Raw genomic sequence first — 25,916 nt, forward strand, 5'->3', positions numbered from 1 at the left:
CACCGCTCTTGGCGAGGAAACCGGCCTTGATGCGGTCCATCTCCGCACTACTGGGCCAGCATATAACTTCACCGCTAATAGCGTGCAGGAAGTGGATGACCCGTGTCACGCAAGCGTGTACGGATGGCTCTGTAACATCGAACTTGTCGCCTATGGCATACATTGACATCTGTGACCCGATGTATACCAGTGCAACGAGGCACGTTTTTTTCGGCAGATATTTGTTTACGACCTTGCACTGCGCTTGGATAGAAGGCCGAAACCCTGAATTTACCACTGATCCAGTCAAAAGTCTCTCTGGATAGCCTGAAGAGCCTTTTAAATTCGTACTCGTGGTACCTGTTGATAACGTCCTCGTAGCCAGGCACACGAGTGGCATCTTGCCGCACCAACGCGCACGCAACCAAAATGCACACTTCGTCAAACTCATCGTCGCAGTCGTCGTTGGAGTTGTCATGAAAGTCACTGTAGTCATCGTCGTCGCTTTCAGCGTCGAGCAGCTCCAAGGCGGCTTCAAAAAGGGCCATTACGGTGGTGCTACGGCAAGCGATACGGACGAATCGACGCATGCACCCTGACCGAGCGTCTGCTAGGCCTACACTTGTGTCCTCGTTTTGGCAGCGCTGGTGTTGCTGGTGTCGCCGCTGCACTTGAACTGGCGCTGCACGTTGGCGGCACCGCTGCGGCACTTATCAGAACTGGTGCAGCCAGTGCAAGCCAAATCGAAGAGACCTTAAAACTTATGTTTCACATAACATGTGCCTCATGATTAACTCTTACCTGATGCTGCCAAATGGCAGTAAAAAAAAAACTGACTGAAAATTCAAATTTAACCTTGGCACATACTTGAAACAATGCTGTGCTTCTTGCCAGCTCTGTTCATTTAATATGCAAGCTGTTTACCCTTGTGCCATTCCCAGTAATCACATGCAATAAAGAGTAACACTATGAAGAAATACAGTAGAGCCTCACTGATACAAATCTCATGGGATTGCAAAAAGTATTAGTGTCATTGAACAACTAACAAAATCCATATTCTCCATACGCATATTCATTTAAGGCTGACAGGATTTACCAATTTATGGCTGCATGCCACCACTCAGTACTCATGATGCATACTGTGCAACTGGCAATCGAAGCTTTGGTGATGAACAGTGCAGCCTGCGAGTGTGATCGTGGCTACTATGCTTGGATCTATAGGGACTTGACAGATAACTCGGAACACCCAAGATTTTGTACACTGCTCACAATGCATTCTGACCAAGAAATTTTACGAATTTGTATCACAGTGAAATATGTATCAGCCGTAATCTTATCACTGAGATTCTACGGTATGGAACCAGGAACCGACACAATTTTTTAAGCAGCACTGACGTTTCATAGCACCCTACTTTAACACAAAACTGTTCCACGCAAGTCTGAGTTTCATACAAATTCAGAATTTGAGTAAATATTTGACCTTCATAAACTGTTTTATCAATGAATTTTTTTTTGACAGATTGCTTCCATCAAGATCTATTAATGGCTACACTGAATTCCTTTCCTGATGATTTGAAAATAAGGCATGAAAGTAAACCAGCATGTGTGTTTAATTTGGTGCAAATAAGGAGCAAAACAAGAAAGACCAATGCCTGCTATACCTATCCCTCTGTTTGACCAAAGGTTTGTGTGTTAATGTTTACACTGAGGAAAGCTTACCGGCTGGCTTCCAGCTTGGTCAAGGCTACAGGGACAGGGTCTCTGAAGTCCGGAAAGAAGACTATGAATGACAATGATTCTTGGGATTCTGTCAGCAGCCTCTGTAAGACAATACACAAAATGTTGACAGCTGTACAAGGCATCCAAACACTTGCTAAAAAAAAGGAAAACAGAGAGAATACCAATGATGGTTTGGTTGGTTTATGGGGTTTAACGTCCCAAAGGAACTAAGGCTATGAGAGACGCCGTAGTGGAGGGCTCCGGAAATTTCGACCACCTGGGGTTCTTTAACGTGCACTGACATTGCACAGTGCACGGGCCTCTAGAATTTCTCCTCCAAAGAAATTCAACCGCCGCGGCCGGGATCGAACCCGCGTCTTTCGGGTCAGCAGCCGAGCACCATAACCACTGAGCCACCGCGGCGGCTAGAATACCAATGAAAGTCATCTATAATATGCATGCAGGACAAGCACAGGTGGTAAAAAAAAATTCAGGGGGCACTTTGGCTCTCTAAAGTGCTGCAAGGCGAAAGTCTTTCTTGGCGCACTGTTTGGCATCGACTGCGAGACTGTGCTGTACTAATGCTTTATTTGACTACACACTTTGACTACACATTACAACTACACACTTTGACTGCCGACTTTACTGCTTCTTTAGCACAACTCTCTCTCTGCTTCGATGAGTTCGGTTGTATCCATGGCTCTGTTCGCAGTAATGAGGCATGTAATGTGGTCACCCACGGACGCCTTACGCCCCCTGTCGCAGCGGACAACTATTTTATTAGTTGTCGTCTGCTCCAAAAGGGGGCGTCAGGCATCCGTGAGTGACCTCATTAATTGAATCCGTGCACTCTAATGTCATAACCATTTCGACCAACCGAAAAGTGTGACACCTCTGCTGACAGCCTTCTGTCGACAGTGATGAGGCATTAAAGGCTTTCGCCTTAACAAGGCCCATTTTACAGGCAACAAAGATGTGCATGACCCATATCCAGAGATGGCAGTGTGCAAAGAGCCAGACGGAAAAGTATGGTGTGGTTTTTTGTCACACTGTAACAATTAAAAAGGGGATGACCCAAGTTATGTCTCCATAGCTTCTGTTACATTTTCACGATTGTGCCATGATGAAAGCAGCATGCATAATGCTTATCTTGAACTTTCTTGGTGGGGAAAACGGGAGGACCCATGCAGTTTACCAAAGAAAATTTTTCACTTAAGGTGAGCGCACCCACCAAACTTAAGACTATCCCTGATTATGCGCACTACAGGAAGCAAACATGTACTAGGCCATGCATTAAACTGAATTGAGTTTGTAGTGTTTACAGCTTTCTGAACAAATGAAGCAATACATTCGATGCTGTGAGCCTGCCTCTGATCATTACTAAACAGGGCCGCAACATTCCTTGGAGAGTCCTCAAACCCTATCTCCAATAAGCGAAAGCACCGTAGGAACTGAACATGAAGAATCTGAAGCCAGAATATAGCCACTACAGCATCCTGTACTGCTCAACTCTGACAAACAAGTTTCCATGCCATACCGGTACCATGCTGGTGCATAGGGCATATGCAGACCACATAAGCTGCCACATAGTGCTACCGAAAAACAAGACGCTAATTGCGTCAAAAGTAAGCAAAACACAGTTCTAGGATCTAACAGTGCTGGCAACCAGGGTACTGAAAAGGGCCATAGGAAGTTGGCACATAAATGCGGCACTGAAACGTATGTTGTCTCAAAGTACAGTTCAATTACTTCTGATTACTTGTAGGTGAAGAACACAAACACCCAAATTAACAAATGTGCCCAGAATTCACACATCCCCCCTATTCCCATCGAGTGCAGAAAACAGCCACTCCTCCCCTCAAAGGCCGGTTGGTATTCCAGAACACTCCTCGGCGTTCTCTCCGATGAGCTGCTACAGAAACCCTTCTCCACCACTCGCTCCCACAAGGGGTGAGCAACAAAAAGCCATCTGGTTATATGCAGCACATGGGCCCAAGCTAATGAACTGAACTCCTCGGTCGGAAGTAAGCCCTGCTTGCGGTTAGAAAATGGGAGCAATAAGTAACCACACATGAAAAGCCAAGCCCTTTCCTGGGACCAGTGATAAACAGTGCTTCCTCGGCAAACGGGTTCGCATCTGGAGATGCCAGGCAAGCCATTGATGCTCGCAGCACAGTTGCTTGCACTGCTCAAGAGTACCACTGGAGCCCCTCCATCTCCCGCTATGCAATATGCCGTCCCTTCACAAGCACACCACTGCATGTAGAAACTTCACCACTTAGGTAAAAAAACAAGCTCACGATTAGCCACGAGATGCACTCTGCAACTCGGAGATGTCAGGCTGTGAGACGTTGCTCTTACTTCAAGTTATGACTTGAAATGGCCCGCGCTGTAGAAGCGTAGCATGATGAGCAGGTACAACATCAGAGATAGTGACTGACCATGACTATTCGTGCGGAGCATCAGAGGCAGGGACATCGGGAGCTTAGCCCCGGTTGTACTCGTAAAACGATAACTTGCGAGAAATTGCAGGTTGAATGAATTGAAGCCATCACCCAGCCGATGCTTTGGCAAAATGTTCTCTGCATCCGCATTATATGCATGTTCATCAAAAGCACTGGATATGCATACAGTGAAGACCACACAACTTGCAAATGATGCAGTTTTCATGAAGTTTACAACCAAGCAGACCGCTGAGGAGCACTTGAGGTAGCGGCCGTGCTACCTGGAGATTCGAAGAAATGCTAGTTTTTCCTCCACTCGAGGAGTGATTTGAGTGGAGGTTGGTTTCTGAAATATAAAGCACATCTCGAGGCCTGCTTGGAGTAGAAGTTCAAGTCGAGGAGTGTTTATGAATTCGGTGGTAAGGGATGAATTATGGGTCACTCTTGGAGGGGGCGGTCTCATTATAACTATGCATTTTTTTTACTTTTTATCACCAAAAAAGTGGTCTTCAGCATGGTTTTCCCTTGCAAAATTTCCTTCTGAATGGGGGGTGGGCTCTCCATGATAGCAAAGATTAGAAGAGTGAACTCGTGGGAAGCGAGCACTTTCGACTGCCCTCCTTAACACATCCTGCCATCCTTCCCGCACCACGGGCGGCGTGATACTTCCTGCAAGAACTGTGTCCCCCCCCTACTTCTTTTATGAGTCACATGCCATGTAGCAGGCCCTGGCTGGCGTCCCTGTCATTGGGTGATGCCTTCCACCAATTTGAGAAATGCCATACACATTTTCACTTGCACACATTTGCTTCCCGGACCTGCTATGAGTTGGACAGAAAGATATTTGGTCCTGCAATCATTCATGCTTTCTGGTCAGAAATCCTACCTTTGCTCAACTCTAGATGATTCTGGAGAATCTCTGCACTGTGGTATCCTACATATACTGCAGGATATGCTCAAACAATACATCTCAACTGACCTCGGCAGGCTAGGTGCGAAATTTGTTGGCCCACCCCAACAGCATCTCGGCAGAGCCGTAAAACAACAGCAAAAAATGAAAAGGTACCATCCAATACCTCTCGAACCGATGACATATACCAAGGAAAATCAAACAAGAATACTAGTACTCGTGCCAATTTGTTACGGTTTCCCTTTTTCTTTTTAACACGCACAAACCCTTTCACAGTAATAGCTGTACCATGGCCGTTTGATGCAAAGCGAGGTGCGGGCAGCCACATTGTGCCGCTGACAATGGGCGAGCGCGTCCTTGGCGGAGTTTACAGTTGCGACCGCTGTTTTCGGTGAGGGCGCCACTGTTCAGGGACAAGTCGCCCGGTTTCCCGGGAGTGGACTCCTGAAACGTGCCTTGCTTCATCGTGTCCGAGTGCGTTTGCCTCATGTTCCTCGTGTCTGCAGTGCTTTCTTTGGACTTTCTGCTGTGCGTGTGAGTGAGCACGTTTGCCTCGCATCTACAGTGCTGGATTTGGACTTTCTAGTGTGCATGTGAATGAGTGTTTGCCTCGTGTCTGCTGTGCATGCTTTGGGCTTTTTGCGCACGTGTGTGCATTCAGCTGGTGAAGTTGGAGCGACTTCATTGATAAGAGAGAGACCACGTATGCAGCTTGAAGGACTAGGCGTGGAGCAGGAAGCATACTGTTTGCTCACTGTTGGTGCAAAGCCTATAGCTCAGAAAGTTGCATACAACCAACAAGTGGACAAAATGTTTGGTCTTGTTGACATGGGCCCCGAGGATCAATCAAGTACAGCCCCTCAAGTGGCAAACCGCTTGTTGCGCTTGGTTTTACGAGGACTATCGACAGGCTATGTCATACCAGTTGGCTATTTCTTCACGCGGTGCCTCAAGAACGACAAGCTCTCTACAATGACAATGGAAGTCATGAAAGCAGTCGAAGATGTGGGTTTTTGCACACAGAGAATCGTCACCAACAACCACCAAACAAACGTGGCTCTTTTCAAAGGCCTCTCAAAAGACTGTGCATGCCGTGCCTCACCCTCTGCGGCCAGGCCACCCACTGTTCTTGTCCTTTGACCCTAATCACCTTATAAAGAATCTTTGCACTAACTTTCTTGAGCAAGAAATGACAGATGGTAAATCACCTTATAAAGAATCTTTGCACTAACTTTCTTGAGCAAGAAATGACAGATGGTAAATCACTCATCCAAGGTGGTCTCCACTTAAAAAAAGCTCTTTGAAATTCAATCGCAGCTGCTGGTCAAGCCAGTCAGGTTTCTTACCTGTGCACACATTGAACCCAACAACTTGGAAAAAATTAAACTGTGCAGGGCCACTCGAATATTTTCTGCGCCGACAATGGAAACACTCCAGTTTCTTCAAAAGAACCCAAACTGTCATCCTGACGCAGGCCAGTTCAAGGACAGCTCACCCACAATCAGTTTTATGAGGATGGCTGCGAAACGGTATGCCCTCCATGATACTGGTGCAATGAAGGCGCATGGGGGGAAAGCATGAGGAACCGTTCTTCGTCACAGATGATGAAAGACTCTCCTGGCTCGAACTAGATTTCATCTGTTACCTTGAAGATCTCCAGATGAGTGGCGGCCGATCGAAGTGAATGGCCAAAGAGACCTATGAAGCGACGCTTCTCACAACAAGGTCAACAGTGGCACTCATTGAATATCTCCTTGACCACATAAAGTAGGTCATTTTTTTCGGCCCAGCTTCTCGCTATTTACATCAATTAAGCAAACAAGGGAGCGAGAATGAGGGGCTCGTTATAAATATAAGAGAAGCCAACAGCCACAGAAACCAAGGTACACAGGGGATTTTTTAATTAAGTTTATTTTGTGCTGCTGTTCGATTTTAGAATATTACTGAATATGTTATTGCTTAAAGCTAATTGATTAGAAAATCAGAAAAAAAACAACCACATGCTGCCGCCGAGGTGGGTTCGGATCCCACCGGCGGCATGTGGTTGTTTTTCTTCTGCTTTTCTAATCAATTAGCTTTAAGCAATAACATATTCAGTAATATTCTAAAATCGAACAGCAGCACAAAATAAACTTAATTAAAAAATCCCCTGTGTACCTTGGTTTCTGTGGCTGTTGGCTTCTCTTATATTTACATCAATGTGTTATATAAGTAATTTTATTAATGGCAGCTTCCACTATGTCCCAACACGCGACCTAAACTGCGACCCTGTGGAATCACTGTATAGCTGCCTTCGGCAGTTCAATGGCGGCAACGGCAGGGTGGATGCCAGGACTGCAGTTTTTACAGCGGAGAAACTGCTAAAGGTACTGTTTTAAAAATTTCTAAAATGTATTTATAATTGACAGTTTTCTTCTTTTTTTTTTTCCAGGTTGGTATTTTTCAAGCCACAAAGAATGGAAATGCACCCACTTCTTTTGAAATGAAGGCATCTCTGAGGTTGACAATTCTGGATGCCAAAACATCTGCCCTGCCAGCTGCCGTTGAATTTGCTACCAGGGAATTGTCCAGTGAGCTCAGATTCTTAACGCTATGTTCCGAGGCAGACCTTGAGGTAGCGCCAGTAGCTTTTCTGGCTGGCTACATTACAACAGCATGTAAGGAAAAGGTATGAACAGTTTTCTCTAAGTGGACACAAACCTTTTTAATTTCTTCACTAGTTTGAGTGGTCTCAGAAGAAAGCATGCGCATTATGCTTTGTGCAGCATAACTTTTTATATATATACTGTTATGATAGTTTGAGCCGGAGCATTTTTATGACTGCCAAGTTGTTGCTTTATGGGATTTTGGCACTGGTTTTCAGGTGACATGCGAGTCGTGCAAGACCCTGCTGCAGGCACCACGGGCGATCGGACAAGCCTACAGACTAATCAAAAACATGGACAATGGAGGTTACTCTAAAATGGAAGCGGTCAAGCTTTGCCAACTCATGTGCATCTTTGTTAACTGGATAATGAAGCTTCCAGAGGTCAGGCGAAGAAGTAAGCTGTGCAAGCTGCTGATGTCAGCACTGCTTCTACACTTTACACGGTGCCCGCAACTCAACTGTGAAAGCAACAACTGTGCCCACACTGACGATCTTTGCAAGATATTCTTAAGCAAGTTGCTGCAACCTCTGATAACTAACTGGGCTGAGAATGTTAATTCTATAGTGGAGCGACTTTTGAGGCTTTGTTACAAACCTCTCTCAATGAAGGTTCTCCGTCTGTGAAGGTTCCTTCCTTTTTTGTATGACCGTGCAATAAAAGTATCAAGCTGCCGGTAGAAGCACTTTCTGCGCTGCAGTTGTGCTTATAAATGTTCCACAACTTCACTTATATCAATTGTTTTTTTTTTCTTCTGTTTTTCCTAAACTGCAATAACTATATATATATATATATATATATATATGACAGAAGGCAACAGCCACAGAAACCAAGGGACACAGGGGATTTTTTTAATTATATTTATTTATTTTGTGGTGTTGATCAATTTAGAATATTACTGAATATGTTATCGCTTAAAGCTAATTGATTAGAAAAGCAGAAGAAAAAACAACCACATGCCGCCGGTGGGATCCGAACCCACGACCTCCGAATTACTCGTCCGGTGCTCTACCTCTGAGCTACGGCGACGGCTGTTAAATCTTCTGCTTTCGGGAGTATTTATGTTTACAAGTAACCTGACCTTGACAGCCGTCGCCGTAGCTCAGAGGTAGAGCACCGGACGAGTAATTCGGAGGTCGTGGGTTCGGATCCCACCGGCGGCATGTGGTTGTTTTTTCTTCTGCTTTTCTAATCAATTAGCTTTAAGCGATAACATATTCAGTAATATTCTAAATTGATCAACACCACAAAATAAATAAATATAATTAAAAAAATCCCCTGTGTCCCTTGGTTTCTGTGGCTGTTGCCTTCTGTCATATTTATAACGAGCCCCTCATTCCCTTTCCCTTGTTTGCTTTATATATATATATATATATATATATATATATATATATATATATATAGAGAGAGAGAGAGAGCCAATATTCGACATGACGCGAAGCGGAAATCTACTGTGTGTGACCTATGTGTGTCTGTCTCGTTCACTGTCCTTTTATCCGCTACAGCTGGGAAGCATACAAGGGTTCACAAGAAGTGAATAAAAGTAGATTAAAAGCTTCAGGTGCATTAACGCATAATCCTGAGCCACAGCTGCTCACCCGGTCATGCATCGTATAAGTGGCCATTATGGATAGCGTTCAGGCCTACACTAGAAGAGGGATTCACATCTGCTGCGGTGATTTGTGACATAATTGGTGCTTTCAATGACGACTTAAAAATGCAGTCTTTAATGAGGAACTAGAAGGCGCACTCCTTACGCCCTCAAACAGTCAGCACCGGGCGTACCGACGCAGCTGTCACGGTGTTTTCCTGCAAGCAGTTGTCCCCGAGCAGTGGCACCGCGGCGGGTGCACAGAGAGCTAGGCCCAAAACGTCTTCGTCTTCATATTAACAACAACCTTTTGGTCGGCGTTCCTTCCATAAAGTTCATGAATCTTCTACCCGACCAGACGAGTTTTCGTCGAACGTTAGATTTCATAGGCCCAAGACGCCGTTTCTGTGCGATGTGGCGGGCCACACCTCGCTTTGCACCAAGTGGCTGTGGCTGTACACAGGTCTTTCCTTGGGCTGAACGGTAATGGCATAACACATCTTAACCAAAAACTCGCATCCTACTGCTGGCTAATGAGAATTGATCTTTTCTACACCATCTTCCCTCCATCCACAAAGAAGATGGTTATTGAAGTCACTTCTTTGCACTAAGGGAGAGTAAAAAGTCTGGGCCTTTTTTTTTTTCCTTTTCTTTTGCCAGAATAAGGATTTACCTTTATTTTCTTCAGACTTTGCTACAGATACTTTTGTGCACAGCCTGCCATTCTGTGTTGCCAGTCAAGTTAAATGTACGACATGAAATGACATGAATTAGGTTAGTGTAAGCTGGCAAGAAGTCTATAAAACATCCCATGCCATTCAAGGTGACAAGAGAACCCATTAGCAACAAAAACAGCTCGCCCATCTTGCTAACAGCTAACACCACGATGGAAATCAGCCACTGCACAGGCCACAAGTCACAAACCTCCAAGTGATTCACAGCAGCCTCCATGAGTTCTTCTGAGAAAGGAGGGTTGACCTCAAAGGAGCCAGCAATGGGGAAAAACTTCAAGACAGATCTGAAAACAAGCCACGGTAGACAAAAGCAAAAATTTACTTCAAATACACTTAGAGGTATATTTATTTTCAATAACTTAATGGGGTCATTAAACAAGCTTCTGAGTGCACCCCCCCCCCCCCCCCCCCACACACACACAGAAAAAAGAAAAGAAAACTGAGCAAGGCTTTAATGTGCTAGGCAAAGCAAGCTATACCATATTTATTGCGCAATTTTCACACCCCAGATTAATTACCCCGGCTTACAAAAAAAATGCACATGGGTGCACGTAAGGCAGACTTGGAAAGATTGGTAAGGCCGTGCTGCCGTGTATGACTGCGAAAGGTGTGAGTGGCGAGGGGATGAACTGTGCACCGTTCACCCACTGCGCCTACACTGGTGGTCACTTTCCCAGGCGAACAGTTGTGAGAGCAAACTGCTAGTAGCCACTGGCATGCGCTGGAATCCGAAACTATTGAACCGTTTGCTGTTCAGTATGCCGTTAGTCAGCTGGGCCACACGAGAGAGCGCTGTTTTATCATCTTTTGTGTCCATTTGCCCCTGACTGCTGACTTTGCGATTGTATCGCTGTGTGTTTATTGCTTTCAGCTGTGCATGCGCTATCATGCCATCCCGTGGGGGGGCTACATAAAGTGGGACGGGATGAGAGAGCATCAGCCTTACATTTGGAGTCAACCTTCTTTTTTTGGGGGGCCAGAGAGGGGTGCAAGTTGGGGGGGGGGTCGACATATAAGCCACAATATACAGTACATATTGCGCATTGTGGCTTTTGTAGAGTTTTGTGGATTTTGTGATAGACTGTTGACAAATGGTTCAGTTTCAGCTCAATTATGGTTCATCGTTTATGGGGATTTAACATCCCAAAGCGACTCCGGCTATGAGGGATGCCGTAGTGAAGGTCTCCGCTAATTTTGACCACCTGGGGTTCTTTAACGTGCACTGACATTGCACAGTACAATTGGCTCAGTGGTTTTGGTTCAGCGTACCTCCTCTGGGAAGCCACCGCGGCACGCGTACAGCCAAAGCACCGACTCTGCACTGCCTGACTGCGCTCCCGCGTGTATGCGAAACCGGTCTGTGCATGCATGCGGCAAGTGACGCGAGCAGGTGCAAGTGTGGCGCCCAGATCTGTACCTACCAGGTGTCTGCGGCTGCGCTACCTGTACTGCGCCCATGCTGGAACCGGCACAGTAACATGCATCAAGTGAGAGAGATTTAGGAAGCGCGACCCGCTTTAGCACACCGCCAGAGCGCACGCGCCGATTGGTCCCGATGGGGCAGGCGTGCCAACAGCTGGCTGGCACCTGGCGCCCTGTAGCGCCCTCAGGGCAATCTGTGCATGCGTAGTGGCTCCTCGCGGTAGCGAATCGCGCCATGCTAAGTCTCTCTTATCGGACGACGCATGGCTCCCTTGACTTCAGCGGGACGAGTCTAAGGTGACTGCAGCTGCCGCAGCCACTCTCCTCCACATGCAATTCTCTAATCAAGCGCTACTGCACGAGCACGAGAGGGAGCTAGCAGGAGGCACATGGAGATGGGTGCCCCTTCTGGACATGACGCGGGGTAGCGCTGGGCACGCAGGTGTTCATGCCTAGCAGGTGTTCATGAAGTCGTCATTTAAAACCAACAGCTGCGCAACAACACAATCGAAATTAAGATCAGCAGTCAGCTGTCTCGCAGATAGGTCTCATACCCCACAAATATCTCTGCGCCACATGTAGGTCCACTTCCTCAATTTGATGGCCACTTTTGCAGGACATCGATACAGCTCCAATGAGTGTGACAAAGCTTCTTTTTTTTTATGTAATGGCCTTGTCTGTTCGAAAAATACAAGATTTTGAAAATGCCTATTGCACCACTCAAAACTTTTTTGTGTGCCAGAAGTATTAGAAATATTCGCTTCGAATTCACTTCGAATCAAGAACCACTACTCGCACAAGTCTAATATCTATACTGCTTCTCTGCTTCTATTACGCTGTGATCTTCCAAAGATAAAATAAATTATAAGCATGGTCACTGGTCACAAGTTGCATTATGGGGCAGAGCAGTCTGCCCTGTAAGCAATTAAATAATATCTATCTGCAGCAAAATCCTAACAAGTGAAAAAGTAAACTTAGGGATGTTTTTGCCCCTTATTTTGCTCAAAAGGAAGCCCTTCATTAAGGCCGCTACCTATGGTGCAACAAGGATGGTACTGAGTCATTAAAACTAATACAGTAGAATCTCAATGATACGATCACGGTTGCTATGAATTTCGGGATCATACGAATTTGTAAAAAATCCTTTTCCGGAATGCAGTGCATATAATGTGAAGAATTTCGGGTGTTCCAAACACTCTCCCATGCCACTACAGATGATATGAACATGCAAACCTTGACCACACCTATGAGCACTAAGCACTGCCCGCACAACGCCAATGCTGCAATTGTCAGTCATATGATAAGCAATGCGAGCAGTGGGCAGTCGCATACAGCCCACACATTGCCGACGTCGTGATTGCCAGTCGCATGGCATGCACTATGAGCGGCGGTTGCACAGCCACCAATAGATTATGTCAGCCGTAAACAGATCTGCGAGAAAGAACTTCTTGTGATTCTGCGCACAGATTTTGTTCGTTCTGAACGATATGAATTTTGAATGATATGAATATTCTTCGCAACCCCATGAGATTCGCATCATCGAGATTCCACTCTATTGTCTGTTTAAACCAAATGGTTTAGAAATGGATTAAACCAATTTTCCTTAATGCACACTTGTCTCACAAGAGCTGCTACATAACAGCACAGCAACCAGTGGACACACTGAAAACCACTTTACAATCACAATCAGTCACCCCTGTGCATTAATGCAAAGAAGGAAAGAAAAATAACAGAAAATCCCATCGTGGTCATAATGAAGATTTTGGTTTGTTTGGTTTGTGGGGTTTAACGTCCCAAAGCGACTAAGGCTATGAGAGACGCCGTAGTGAAGGGCTCCGGAAATTTCGACCACCTGGGGTTCTTTAACGTGCACTGACATCGCACAGTACACGGGCCTCTAGAATTTCTCCTCCAAAGAAATTCCAGCCGCCGCGGCCGGGATCGAACCCGCGTCTTTTGGGTCAGCAGCCGAGCACCATAGCCACTGAGCCACCGCGGCGGCTGGTCATAATGAAGACTACTTTTTGAAGCTAAAAGTAAAAAACCAGAAAAAAAAAAAAATCAGTTGGCAAAAGAATGCGCTGAGGAGATATGATGCAAGTTATAAACGAAAATCACTCAGAAGACTATGCAAGGTGTGGTACCAAAAGACAAGGAGAAACAGTTCCTCCACACTTGCTTTGCAGCATTGTCGATTATATGCTTATGGCTAGCAAAAAAAAAACAAAAAACGTGCATATTTCATCAACTCACACAGCTGCTTTAAATAGCAATGAGGCAAAAGCCCACTAAAACATAGAGAACCTTGAGCTCATTTACCAAGATTTCTAAACATCTACGCTTTACTTAGTGTACAGGCTTAAAAATATCCTTAGACATGAAGCAAAATCTGTTAAAGTGGCACATCAACTGGAACGTATTCACTACGAAATAATGCAACTGTCTTCCTGCTTTCATTTTTGAATTTTAGAAGTCACATTATGCACAGCCTTGCATGAGGCAAACATCTCCTGGTGTTTAACTACTTTAATGCATAGAAGCATCACAATATAACCCGGTTACACAGTAACATGCACACGATGCAATAATAAAAAGAAGCACGACAAGGGTAGACTAGAGATTACTGTAATATGCATATCCACTGCAACTGCGCAAGAGGAGAAGGTTGGCCCCACATACCCTCTTGATCCAAAAAAGCTGTCCGTGTCAGGAAATGCCGAACAGTACTGCCTGAAGTAGCAGTTCAAAGGTGATGCAAAGCACTCGAAGGTGACACCAAAATGCTTATGCAAGCACTCCATGACTAACACAGGCAGAGAATTCTGGGTCCCATGACCTTCATTGGACGACAGGCCAAGATATGTCTGAAAAAAAAAAAAAAGGATAAAACTTGTAAATTTAGGCCCCCATTATTCCAGAAATCCAGACAATTTGAACTGCCAGCATGATCTTATCCAATGCCCATGCAAGTCTATGACATCTGTCACCTGATAATTTAGAGGCTGCTGGGGTCTTGAACCAATTAATTTGGGTGGGCTGTGAGGTACGCCCTTGTCGAGGTATGATTGTCATGACAAGTGATCATCTAAGTATCACCCTTAAAGCGTGAAATATGTTGCCCACGCACCCCCGACTTGTATGTAATGGCAAGCGTGACGACGATCAGACGGTTGCAGGGCAACGGTACTAGGCTATGCAGTTTCGATTCTTGAATGGTTGCCAGCCCGCAGTGACTGCTGCCATCGACTGTAAACTAGTCGGTTAACTGAGCTCAGCTGCCTACCATTTCAGACACTGATTAGCACAAGCTAGTACTTTCCCTTTCTTTTCAGAACGCACCTAGCCATTCCAGTGCAAACACGCATCTCCCTTGCATCTGTCCCTGTACCTGCCATGGAGGCTCAGTGGTTACAATGTTAAGCCCCTGAGCACAAGGTTGCAGCATCGAAGGCAGTGTTTCGATAGGGTAAAAGGCAAAAGACACCTGCGTGCTGTGTGATGTCAGTGCACAGTAAAGAATGCCAGGTGGTTGAAATCAGTTTCGAGCCCTCCACTGCAGCACCTTTCTCTTTCCCTCGTGTCATTTGCCCATTCTTTTACCTCACGGCGGTGCTGACCTGTCCACTGGGAGTGAGAAAATTCTGTGCCTTTCCTTTCCTTATGACTAGGGGTGCGGAAATATTCAAAATTTCAAATAAAAATCGAATATGCTTGATATTCAGCTCATATTCATATTCGAGAAATTGATACACGTGAATTTTCGAATATTCGCCAGCGATCGTATACTGCGCCGACTTTCATAAATTCAGTCACGGCAAAACCGCAATATCTGGGCAAATTATCCGACGATGAAGTTCAAAGTGGCAGGAAAACAATACTAATGCATTCTCTTCGCTTTTTCTCTAGAATTTATCGCGTGAATCGATCGCATTCAGCCACTGCTAAGCTGGACCTCGAGTGAAATTCCATAACTAGGCTTTCCTACATATGGAACCTGATAACAAGATGACCGACCACCCGCTTCACACCGAGACAGCACACTGTTTTTTCTTTGATGCTTCCATGATGTGTCGCATACTTAACGCCCACAACCATGGCATCCATCCTGCCGCCTTATACTTTTCGAGTGCGACCTCCACCATCTCGTTTTGGTCAACTATGATAAGCGGGAAAGTCCATTTGCGGAACTTAGCATGAGGCTCCCGAAGGAGCGAGTCGTGGTGTCACAACAGGGCATGCGATCCTGTAAAAATCCTGCCTATCACATGGTGCACTGTGACCCGTGCACCTCTTAAGTAGGCATAAGAGCAGGAGTGTTATCGATTGGAGGGCCCTTGTCGCCAAGCCAAAAATAGCCTGGCCACACAGTTCCGGTTTCTGAGCTTCGCCGCTAGCCCACGGCAACGGCAGCTGTCGGCCTGCGCATTCGCCCATCGTTACAGGTTGGATGCTGTTATACTGTTTAATCAACCAGTATACATTTCTGTGCTCATCATGACTTTTATATAATGCTGAGTCAGTCTTGTTTTTTTTTTTTTTCAGTTCCAAAAAACATACACTGTTTTGAAAAACATAAGTGCCACACCATTTCCCTGTATATCATTCCTTGAAATATTTTCTCATAGTTTGGTTTGGTTTATTGGGGTCTAACGTCCCAAAGCAACTCAGGCTATGTGGGACACCGTAGTGAAGGGCTCCGGAAATTTCGACCCCCTGGGGTTCTTCGTGCACTGACATCGCACAGTACATGGGCCTCAAGAATTTCGCCTCCATCGAAATTCGACCGCCACGGCCGGGATCGAACCCACGTCTTTCGGGTCAGCAGCCGAGCGCCGTAACCACTGAGCACTGCAGCGTCCAGGTTTGAGGTTAAGTGACACCACGTTATGTGAGAACCCATTTGTTGACTTGGTTTTCAACTGCATGGTTTGGAAGGCAGCCATTACTAATGCGTATGCAGCATATGCAGCAATATATATATGGAAAGGTTGGTACTTGTACTTGGAAAGGTTGGTACGGCTGCGCTGCCGTGAACGACTGTGAAAGGTGTGGGTGGCGAGGGGTTGAACTGCTCGCAGTTTACCCAGCTCGCTTGCACTGGTGGTTTCTTCACCGAATGAACAGTTGCGAGGGTAAACTTCTGATAACCTCCAGCATGCGCTGGAATCAGAAGTTACCAAACCGTTTGCTGTTTGGTTTGCCGCTAGTCATCCAGGTCGCACACGAGGGTGTGCCTTTATCTTCATTTGCCTCTAACTGCTGAGTTCACGATTGTATCATTCCATGTTAATTTCTTTCAGCTGCACACATGCCTTCATGCCATCTTGCAGGGACCTACACAACGGGGGGCGGAGTGGGAGGAGGTTTCGTTTTTGGATTCGTTTTTTTTTTGCCAGCGAGGGGTGAGAGTAGGGGTGTTGTAGTATAGGAGGTATTCACTGAGGCCGCGCTACCAGACGGCGCGAGCGTCGTCGCGGCAAGCGCGCCATGTTTGCGGTCGTTTCAGGCCAGCTCGCGCAGTGTCACGGTGCGCCGTGATGTACCCGGCCTGAACTGTTAGTGATCCGTAACATATTTGTACGTTGTTGAATACGTCAGCGACCACTTATCTTTGTGGAGCGCGTATTGTGCATGAAGCTTGCAGCAGAATTCTTCTGCGCCGTGTTATAACCGAGCTGCCTCAACTCGGCAGCAAAACTGGCTGGCTGCGCTGCACGCAAGAACGTACACGACTTGCAGCTTTTAATATCAGTTGATAACTGTCAGCTAGTCATGCAGGGCACATCGTGGATAAACAGCACGATTGATTACCGAAATTCCAGAACTGCCACCGCAGAAATAGATAATTCAAGCGCCTAGCTGTAGTCCGCGAACTGCTGACGCTTCTCAGACGTACGGTCTTTCAGCAGAAAGGCAAAGCGTCATAGCTGCCTTATTTACCCGACAGAACGGCCAAACAAATACTGCCATGCGCTCGCAGCACGAACGGCAGACACAGCGAGAATGTTTTGCAGTTTTGATTGTAGCTACGTAGCGCTGCTTCGTATGCACAAGACCGTTTTCGCAGCAACGCAGTGTGCAGCCATTCCGCTAGATTCAGTTGTAACATGTCACTTTCAGCAGGTAGAGATGACAAGTTAAGCTACAGCTAAGTGAACAGACCCTTCGAATTACTCACCTCTTCAAAAACGGCACTTCGGCCGTCGGCACCCACAGCACGGCTCTTGGACTCACCCGCTTGTCAAGTAATTGCACCCTCTCATAGGTTTATATCCTTTAATTCCTTGGCCTGCCAGCAAACTTAAGCCGTGCACAAGGTGGGCTTCGATACCGGTGAATTCAACGCGCGGCAGCAGTCTTGTATACGTCGCACACCATGCCGGTGCCTCCGCATTCCTACGGGGGTCGACCTTTTCACAAAGTAGAACCTTCTGAGCATGCCCGCTCTTTTCTGCTTCGCACAGTTCACGGAATATTCACTCAGTCACGCGGCGGCACGGGTCGGACAGAAATTACGTGCGGCGAGACGCGAAATACACTCCCATTTCACCCATCACCAGCTATTCAAACGCTGCGGCTGGCTGCGGCGGCCGCGCGCGCGACCACCAACATGGCGAATGCCGCGCCGGCCGCTAGCGCTCCTTGCGGATGACGTCATGTGAATACCTCCTATAGGTAGCACTATACAGTTTATTGATACGTGGTGGCAAGCCAAGGAACCGAACGACATGATGACCAATGAAATATGATTTTAATGGCTGCGGGCCTAGCACGAGCGCTCCGTTCTGCGCCAGGTGCTTTCTGAATCACTGAAGATATTTACAGAGCAGATAAGACTGCATTTTTCTTCAAGGCACTGCCAAATAAAACCATCGCCTTCCACTGAGGTGCCTTGTTGGTGGGAAATGAAGAAAGGAGTGAGCGATGATTCTCCTCACAACAAAAATGACTGGAATGCAAAGGTGCTTTAAGAATTTATTAGTAAATCTTCCTGTTGACATCATGCAAACCACAAAGCGCGGATGACTACAGACATATTTAGGGAATGACGACATCATCTCGTGGACTACATCAACACAGATGCAGGTGTTAAGGGAGGACGGCATGTTAATGGGGGATGCGATTGTGAAACGTGTGCTTGGTGGCTTGGACAACAAAGCATTGGAAGTTGACGCTGCATGTGAGGAGCCACTACTTGTATCGTGCACATCTTGAAAGAGGACGTGGAGGCACCGACAATTCTGGAACAGTTTCACCTAAAATTCTAAGATGTGCACACAGAACTGCAGAAAACCACTGCTGTGCAGTTTTCATGTCAAAGGCAGGCCACCATTTCTCAGCTTCTCGCCAAATAAATTTGCTGTCATGCAAATAGTTTTCTGCAGTGTTTTTCATTGAATAATTCAAATGTTTTTTTCAGGTCCTGTGAAGTTTAAATTGCTTTCATGGTAATACAAGCATCATACACACTGTTGTTTATGTTGAAATGAAGGTGCAAGGCCTTTTGTTGTAACAGAGCTTGTATCAATGGGCTCATTTTATTTTCTTAGTCAAGCGAAACTGACACTGAGCACCAAATAGGCAATACAACTTAATAAACAATGATTAGCTAAGTGGCTTATAGTCATCGCAAGTGCAATAACTAGTGCACTAACATACCTGGTACCTCTTCAGCATGCACCAAACACGTGGAAGGAAGTTCTCAAACTTTCGGTCATCTGTGCAGTTCCACCTGTAAAGTTGTTCCTAGATGAAAGAAAAAGCACATATGAAGTAACAACATATCAAGAAAAAAACGCAAGGAAGAGAAGGAAGAATGAAGAAAGAACACCCACAGGATAAAATAACACTCACAAATGCCAAGTCCGACAGTAGCACACTGGAAAGACCAGCATGCTCTTCACGGACATTTTCCTTTGATAATAGAGAAAGCTCCGTGCTTCAGCAGATGTGCTGGCTGTCATTACCAAAGGCATACGGAGGTCTAAGACCAGAGAAGACCAGCGCCCAGCAGTACTACTAGTCCTGTGACTAAGATCAATTATTATGGAGGAAATTTACTACATTCCATTAAATAATAACCAAAATAATAATTTGCAAGAAAATGTATATGTGGAGATCCACTTCATAAGAGAACAAAATACTATAAGTATAAAGGGACAGTAAAAAGGTTACACAAGCCCTGTTAAGCAAATGTAGACTCACAGGCCAAGGCCACACATTTTTTTTTTTTCCAGATCACAAGTAAGTCTTCCCTTCATGATGTCCAAATAACTTTCAGGCATGTATAGCAAATAAGCGTTCTCTAATGAATGCTCCATGAAGATTAAACAATGAAGGCTTATTTCTTTTAGGCTGCAACGTCTCGCCAGCACATCAGAAGATAAAGGGAACTCACTGACTGATGCACGTTTTCTCCGTGTGTGCATAAAATCCCACAAAAAATGCACCATGGAATGAGTGCAACATGAATTTCAAGGCAGTTTAAGGGGGACGCGTCTCTTGAAATGATTAAAAAAAAGGCAGAGCAGAACTGTGGGGCTAAAAATTAACATGCTGTTCCTAGCAAGGGAACAGCAGTTCGCAATTGGTAGCCAGGTGCCGGAAGTAGTAAGAGAATATGTCTACTTAGGGCAGGCAGTGACCGCTGATTTGGATCATGAGAGGGAAATAACTAGAAGAATAAGAATGGGGTGGAGCGCATATGGCAGGTTATCTCAGATGATGAATGGCAGTTTACCAATATCCCTCAAGAGAAAAGTATACAACAGCTGTATCTTACCGGTACTCACCTATGGGGCAGAAATGTGGAGGCTAACAAAGAGGGTTCAGCTTAAGTTAAGGACAACGCAGCGAGCTATGGAAAGAAAAATGATAGGTGTAACGTTAAGAGATCGGAAGAGAGCGGAGTGGGTAAGGGACCGAATGCGCGTTAATGATATCCTAGTTGAGATCAAGAGGAAGAAGTGGGCTTAGGCAGGGCATGTAATGCGAAGGCAAGATAACCGCTGATCCTTAAGGGTAACGGAGTGGATTCTAAGAGAAGGCAAGCGTAGCAGGGGGTGGCAGAAAGTTAGGTGGGCGGATGAGATTAAGAAATTTGCTGGAAAACGGTGGCTGCATCTGGCGAAGGACAGGGTTAATTGAAGAGACATGGAAGAGGCCTTTGCCCTGCAGTGGGCGTAGTCAGGCTGATGATGATGAAACTATAAAAGTTCCTGCCTAAAAAATTTCAAGGTCTAAATTTAACCCCCAACTATTAAATATCTATATATTTCGCATCTACAAAGCCCCTGAAATGGCAATTTCAGAGCGAAATGCCACAGGACTTTGCACTCATCGCTTCCCAAGGATGTGTCCCTGATGGCCACCATCCTGGTTTTGTTTGAAAGCTGGGCCCCGTCCACACTACCCTTCTACTCAGTATGTGAAATATTTTTAGAACGTCCGCATTCTGCTGTTTTTTGAAGCCTCTAGAACGACCTATGAATGGATCGCACGTGCACTTCAAATGTAATTTCCTCAGCATCGCCTTTTTTGCTACCATGACTAGCCTTACAGAAGTTTTTATGTTTTTATGGTGCAATTTCAATTACTCTTATACCGTTGAATTCAGAAAGAACTAAGCTGTGGAGCTATGCTGTTTTTGTTTGGCTGAGTCAAACATTTCAAATTCTGTGAACCATAATGTCACCTAACTATACTTCATAATTATGGTGCTTGGACAATATTTAACATATTTATATGATGATGTACTTCAACAACAATATAATTAGCATAGCTCCAGATGGCAGCTCTTTGGCTAAGCCCCATTTTAATGGAAAGAAAGTCTTAACAACCCATAAGAATTTATCTAATTAGGCTTGTTATTTTCCTACAATATGGGAACTAATTGGGATATACTGAAACTAAATATTTTTGAAAACAGGACAAAGAAACACATATACACACATAATTTCATTATGATATCTTTAATACCATATTTACAGTAAATGACTGTAAGTTGACCCCCAATATTGTATGCCAGCAAAGAAAAACAAAAACAAAAAGAAACTTGGAGGTCGCTTAAGCTTAACCTTAATAGAACACAGTAGCATTATCTGGCCACCGCCCCTTATCCTAAGCTGCTATCAGCTGCCGCGCATGGGTGTGCCTGTGCGCACACTCCAAAACGAAAATGTATTAGTCACTAAACTACTCATCCACACTTGTGCCATTGCCCTCACTAGTGCTGGCATCGTGATCGCTGCTGCAGACTCACAGCACGTCGTTCTAATGTCGTCGTTCAGCGAAATCCCGCACTTAGCAATCAGCCACACCAGGAAATCGCGTGGAACAACTGAAAATTTTGCCTCGCTGCAGCTGCCACACCTGTATCACTCATTGTGAACGACGAACTTGCGGCCCAGTGCACAGTGATTCGTTTCTTCGGCGTAGAAAACGACAGCCAGCTTGAATGTAGCATGAACAAATGCTGGACGCTTAACAGACCCGGAGCACAAACGACGATTGACCATGCACTACATTAACAACTAGTAAAATGTGGCCGGCAGTTGTTGAATGCGACAGAGCCAAAGAGAGACTTCGTGTGAGCGGTGCCGGCTCTTCCGTCAGCTACCAATGCTCCCTGGCACTGCTGCCGTTCCGAGTGGCGGTGCCACCATAATTTTAACAGTGGCCCTTCCATCAACTATTGACACTCCCTTGAGCGCTGACTGCACAGTTGGAAGTAAAAAAAAAAAAAAAAGCCGGAGGACACTTAAGCTTCCCCTTTAAAATTAGAACGGGACAGCGTTATTGGGCCACCTCTGTTTATCAACAGCCACAATCTGCAGCCACATGTGGGGGGGGGGGGGGGGGGGGGGGGGGGGGGGGGGGGGGGGGGGGGTGCTGCTACTGCTGGTTTGCTGCTTATTGACAGCTGCCATCAGCTGCCGCGTGCGGGGAGGGGGTGCCGGTTCTGTGCTTTGACATAGCAGCTGCTCAAGGCCAGCACCAAGAGGGATATGATAGAGCTGCGCAGCAAAAATGCAACCATGCTGTAGCACCCCTGATATCTCATTTGTCTCACCTTTATTTACGGTGCCATGCTTTGGTTTCAATTGTAAGTCGACCCCCCCCCCCCCTTTGGATTTTCAAATTCAAAGAATAAGTCGACTTACAATCGTGTAAATACAGTAAAAAAAATGTTCATTTCAGGACCCGCGGTTCACCTTAGCCTAGAAAAACGCAATAAAATAAAACATGAAACTTCCAACCACTGCGATCAAGATTTTAACCAAGAGGATCTTAACCACAGGCGCCATCCTTGTCAAAAGTTCCCAGGCTGCCAGGGTTACTACCAGGCTGTGCATTATATTCCCACAGCTCCTCACTTCAAAGGGAAAAGTAGAACTTAGATTAGCTCCTGTTGGTGCTTTCCTGTGTTCCTTTCACTATTGCCATGTTTTGATGCTTCAGCCAGCCATTCATTGCACTATGACAACAAAGCACTACCACTGGTTAGCTTCTTATCATGAGAAGAAAATGCATTCAGGAGAACTTTGTGAGAAATTAAAGCAAAAAGAAGTTACAGCATTACAAGCCAACCTCCGGGAGCACTGTACGTGCCACATTGGGCATGCCCCTGTTGTTTCCAGGACACAAGCAATGCTAAGAGAGGAAATCATCACAAAGGAGAGAAAAGTTGTTTTGGCAAGAGGTGGTTCATAGCCTCTGTAAGTGACATTATTCTACCAATAGCTGCTATTTCTTTAAACATAAAATGCTAATGCTGCAATACGGATAAGACCATAATGAGCAGTATAAGTCACTCAAGATCTGTGTAACCTTTGCCAGCAAATACAGTAGCTAGGTGTTGGACTTTTAGGTTTTTATTTCTTGAATGTTTGCTGACTTTTTTGAGTGATTTAATGTGGTAATCCTGTATAGTCAAAAGCCACTTAGAGTCCATCTCGGCGTTTTTGTCAGCATGAACAGTTTATTCACCAGATATTAATGAACATGGTAGCATTGAGAGAAAGTGCTACCATCATTAAACAATTAGTGCAAAATAAATGGGATAGCTGGCAGACAAAAATACAGGTGAAGTTTACCTGTAAGAGCTAGCTGACATACATTCAAACCTACGAACACTAATTACGAACATTGATATTACGAAATATTGGCTCTATTGAACTTTTCTTAACTATTTTAAACAAACACATGCATTCCTTACTTTATATATCGAATGCGGTTTGCCACAAAATGGATACTGTTCCTAACTATTTTTAACAAACACATGCATTTCTTACTTTATATATCGAACGTGGTTTGCCATACAATGGATATATCGGACTGCTGAGCACCAAGCTATGCCCACACGGGTGACTGGTGGTGGCGCGGCAAGCGTTTGCTCCAAAGTTCACGCTTTTCTCACATTTGCCAACAGCACCACAAAAGATATAGCGGCAAGAAGAGCTGGTGCCCTGGAACCAGTGACAAGCTCAGTTGTTGTAGCTTTCCAGCAGCCATCCTCTGCTCACGTCAACTGTCACGGAGCAGAGGTGGTGAGAATGGCGTTAGCTTTTGTCCTGGCATCCGATTTTTTTTATGCGACACTGCTGTGATGCAAGGAGCCCACTATAGCTGGCGTTTGATCAGTCGCCGCCACGTGCTTCAGTGCCGTGTGGGGAAGCCAACCTAACTGGTGTTTGCCGCTCTTTTTTTTTTTGCAGCAGCAGCCGCAGCAGCCCATACAATCATCGTGAGCAGCTTCAAAACCGTGCCATAGAACTACGGAAAAGGTCCCTCCCAGCTGCCAATCTTTTGCTGGCTAAATTTCACTTCTCCAGCTCAGGTTTTTAGGAAAATTTTAATTACAAAATTTGGCTATATCGAACTATTTTACAAGTTTTTACCAATTTGCTATAACAAGGTTTCACTGTAATATCGTCGAGTTGTAGTGTTAGGCTGAGCGAGAGAGTGGGGCACCACGTGGTCTGCGTGTTGATGGGAGATGAAACTGCCCGCTAAATCATCACGGCAGTAGAACATGCTTTTTTGTGATGCCTATGCCCAGTTTCGTGTCAGTGTCCAACATGCAGGTGATAAACCTACTAAACCAATTAACTGCTCTAACCAGGTGATGATACTGACAGGGGCGGAAGCAGGCTCCAGCTTTTTGGAGCAGCCACAGGAGCAGCAAAACTCTTATTTAGGAGCAGCTTAGGAGCAGCAAAAGTCTTATTTAGGAGCAGCTTAGGAGCAGAAAAAGTCCAATTTTAGAGCAGGTTTGGAGCAATTTGTAAGCTATTTCGGAGCACTTTTGCAGTAGGCTGGCGACACATAAATGCGACTGAGAGCAATTTATTTGCAGCTAGTCCAAAAACTGCATAAATACTGATCACGGATCCCACAGGCCAGAATTAATTAAAAGGACTGCAATTGTTCTGAAGATATTTGCTAAGGTTCATGAAAAAAATAGGCATGTGGCAGGTACTACAAACAGTAGTTGCAGTACATTAGTTGTTATTAATTTCAGTTCAGAAAAAAAAAGAAAACAACAACATACCTAATGTGGACAGTTTTAATTGTATTAAACAAACCCAGAGCACTTCTTCACTGAAAGAAAATTATATTCGCAAGCCGTTAACCCAGCCCACTAGCGCTGGCAGTTGCTTTACAGGACAAGATGTCCGGAATCCTAAACAAACGAACCGCTGGCGGTTCGGTTTGCCGCTAGTCAGCGGCGCCTATCGTGAGAACACTGTTTTAGTGCTGTTTCTCCACTGGCTCCTGGCTCTGCGATTGTATCGTTGCGCGTTGAGCTGCACACGCGACGTCATACCATCCCGCGGGGCGGGGGTTGCGTTGACCTGTATATGGAATTTTTTTTTTTTGACCAGCGAGGGGTGCGAGTGGGGGTTGACGTATGCACGACAATGTAGGGCATATATGTGCGTATGACCTTGATGGAGATTTTTTAGGACGTGTTCATGAAATCTCCACATCTCTTTTTGGAGCCCTAAATTACTGAAAAAAGTGCACAAACTACACAAGTGAACCTGGTATCCCGTTGTCCGCACAATAAATACAGCTTGCTATGTGAGGGCAGTTCACAATACTGGCCGCGCTCAAGTTATATAACCAGATAATAGTTCAAAGTACTTTTACTCGTGCTTGTACAGTACAAGCCTTTCGTGACAGCCGCGCCGACCACAGGGACCACACCACGATCGAACCCAACTGCCGATGCGAATGCGGTTGCGTCAGTTTCGTAGCGAGCGCCTAGTGTTGCTCAGCCGACAATAACACTCGGCTAAATTTGGCTCTGCATACTTGCAATGGGCATAAATTGCCGTTTAGGCGCAGCTTGGCACAGGAGATCAAATTGGCACAGCATGGTGCAATTGGCGCAGCACTTCCACCCCTGTACTGAACAAACAGCTTTCAGAAGTGTGTACGCTGTCCACTGTTCACATCTGAAAGGAT

The 25,916-nt window shown here is 45.5% G+C and overlaps 1 protein-coding gene, 2 non-coding genes and 1 pseudogene across 15 annotated transcripts in view; 2 read left to right on the forward strand and 2 right to left on the reverse strand.

The window, feature by feature from the left end:
• Nucleotides 1-25,916, reverse strand: part of LOC149350500 (mRNA (2'-O-methyladenosine-N(6)-)-methyltransferase-like) — a 106,727-nt gene that overhangs the window by 30,294 nt on the left and 50,517 nt on the right. For all 13 annotated transcript variants that reach the window (XR_016290373.1, XM_089579543.1, XM_089579539.1 and 10 more), the window contains 4 exons: nucleotides 19,104-19,190; nucleotides 14,124-14,308; nucleotides 10,213-10,306; nucleotides 1,699-1,799 (listed from right to left, as the gene is read on the reverse strand). Coding sequence is in view for 12 of the 13 variants with exons in the window: in XM_089579543.1 (XP_089435669.1) it covers nucleotides 1,699-1,799; nucleotides 10,213-10,306; nucleotides 14,124-14,308; nucleotides 19,104-19,190 (467 nt within the window). In the remaining variant the exon portion in view is untranslated. The remainder of the gene's footprint in view (nucleotides 1-1,698; nucleotides 1,800-10,212; nucleotides 10,307-14,123; nucleotides 14,309-19,103; nucleotides 19,191-25,916) is intronic.
• Nucleotides 6,300-7,726, forward strand: LOC149350502 (uncharacterized; annotated as a pseudogene).
• On the reverse strand, nucleotides 8,655-8,726 carry TRNAT-AGU (transfer RNA threonine (anticodon AGU)). The gene has a single exon. It is a non-coding gene; the product is annotated as a tRNA-Thr (tRNA).
• On the forward strand, nucleotides 8,789-8,860 carry TRNAT-AGU (transfer RNA threonine (anticodon AGU)). The gene has a single exon. It is a non-coding gene; the product is annotated as a tRNA-Thr (tRNA).

The sequence above is a fragment of the Amblyomma mixtum genome, chromosome 3 (genome assembly GCF_055824585.1).
Source record: "Amblyomma mixtum isolate Tamu chromosome 3, ASM5582458v1, whole genome shotgun sequence".
Classification (NCBI taxonomy): domain Eukaryota; kingdom Metazoa; phylum Arthropoda; class Arachnida; order Ixodida; family Ixodidae; genus Amblyomma; species Amblyomma mixtum.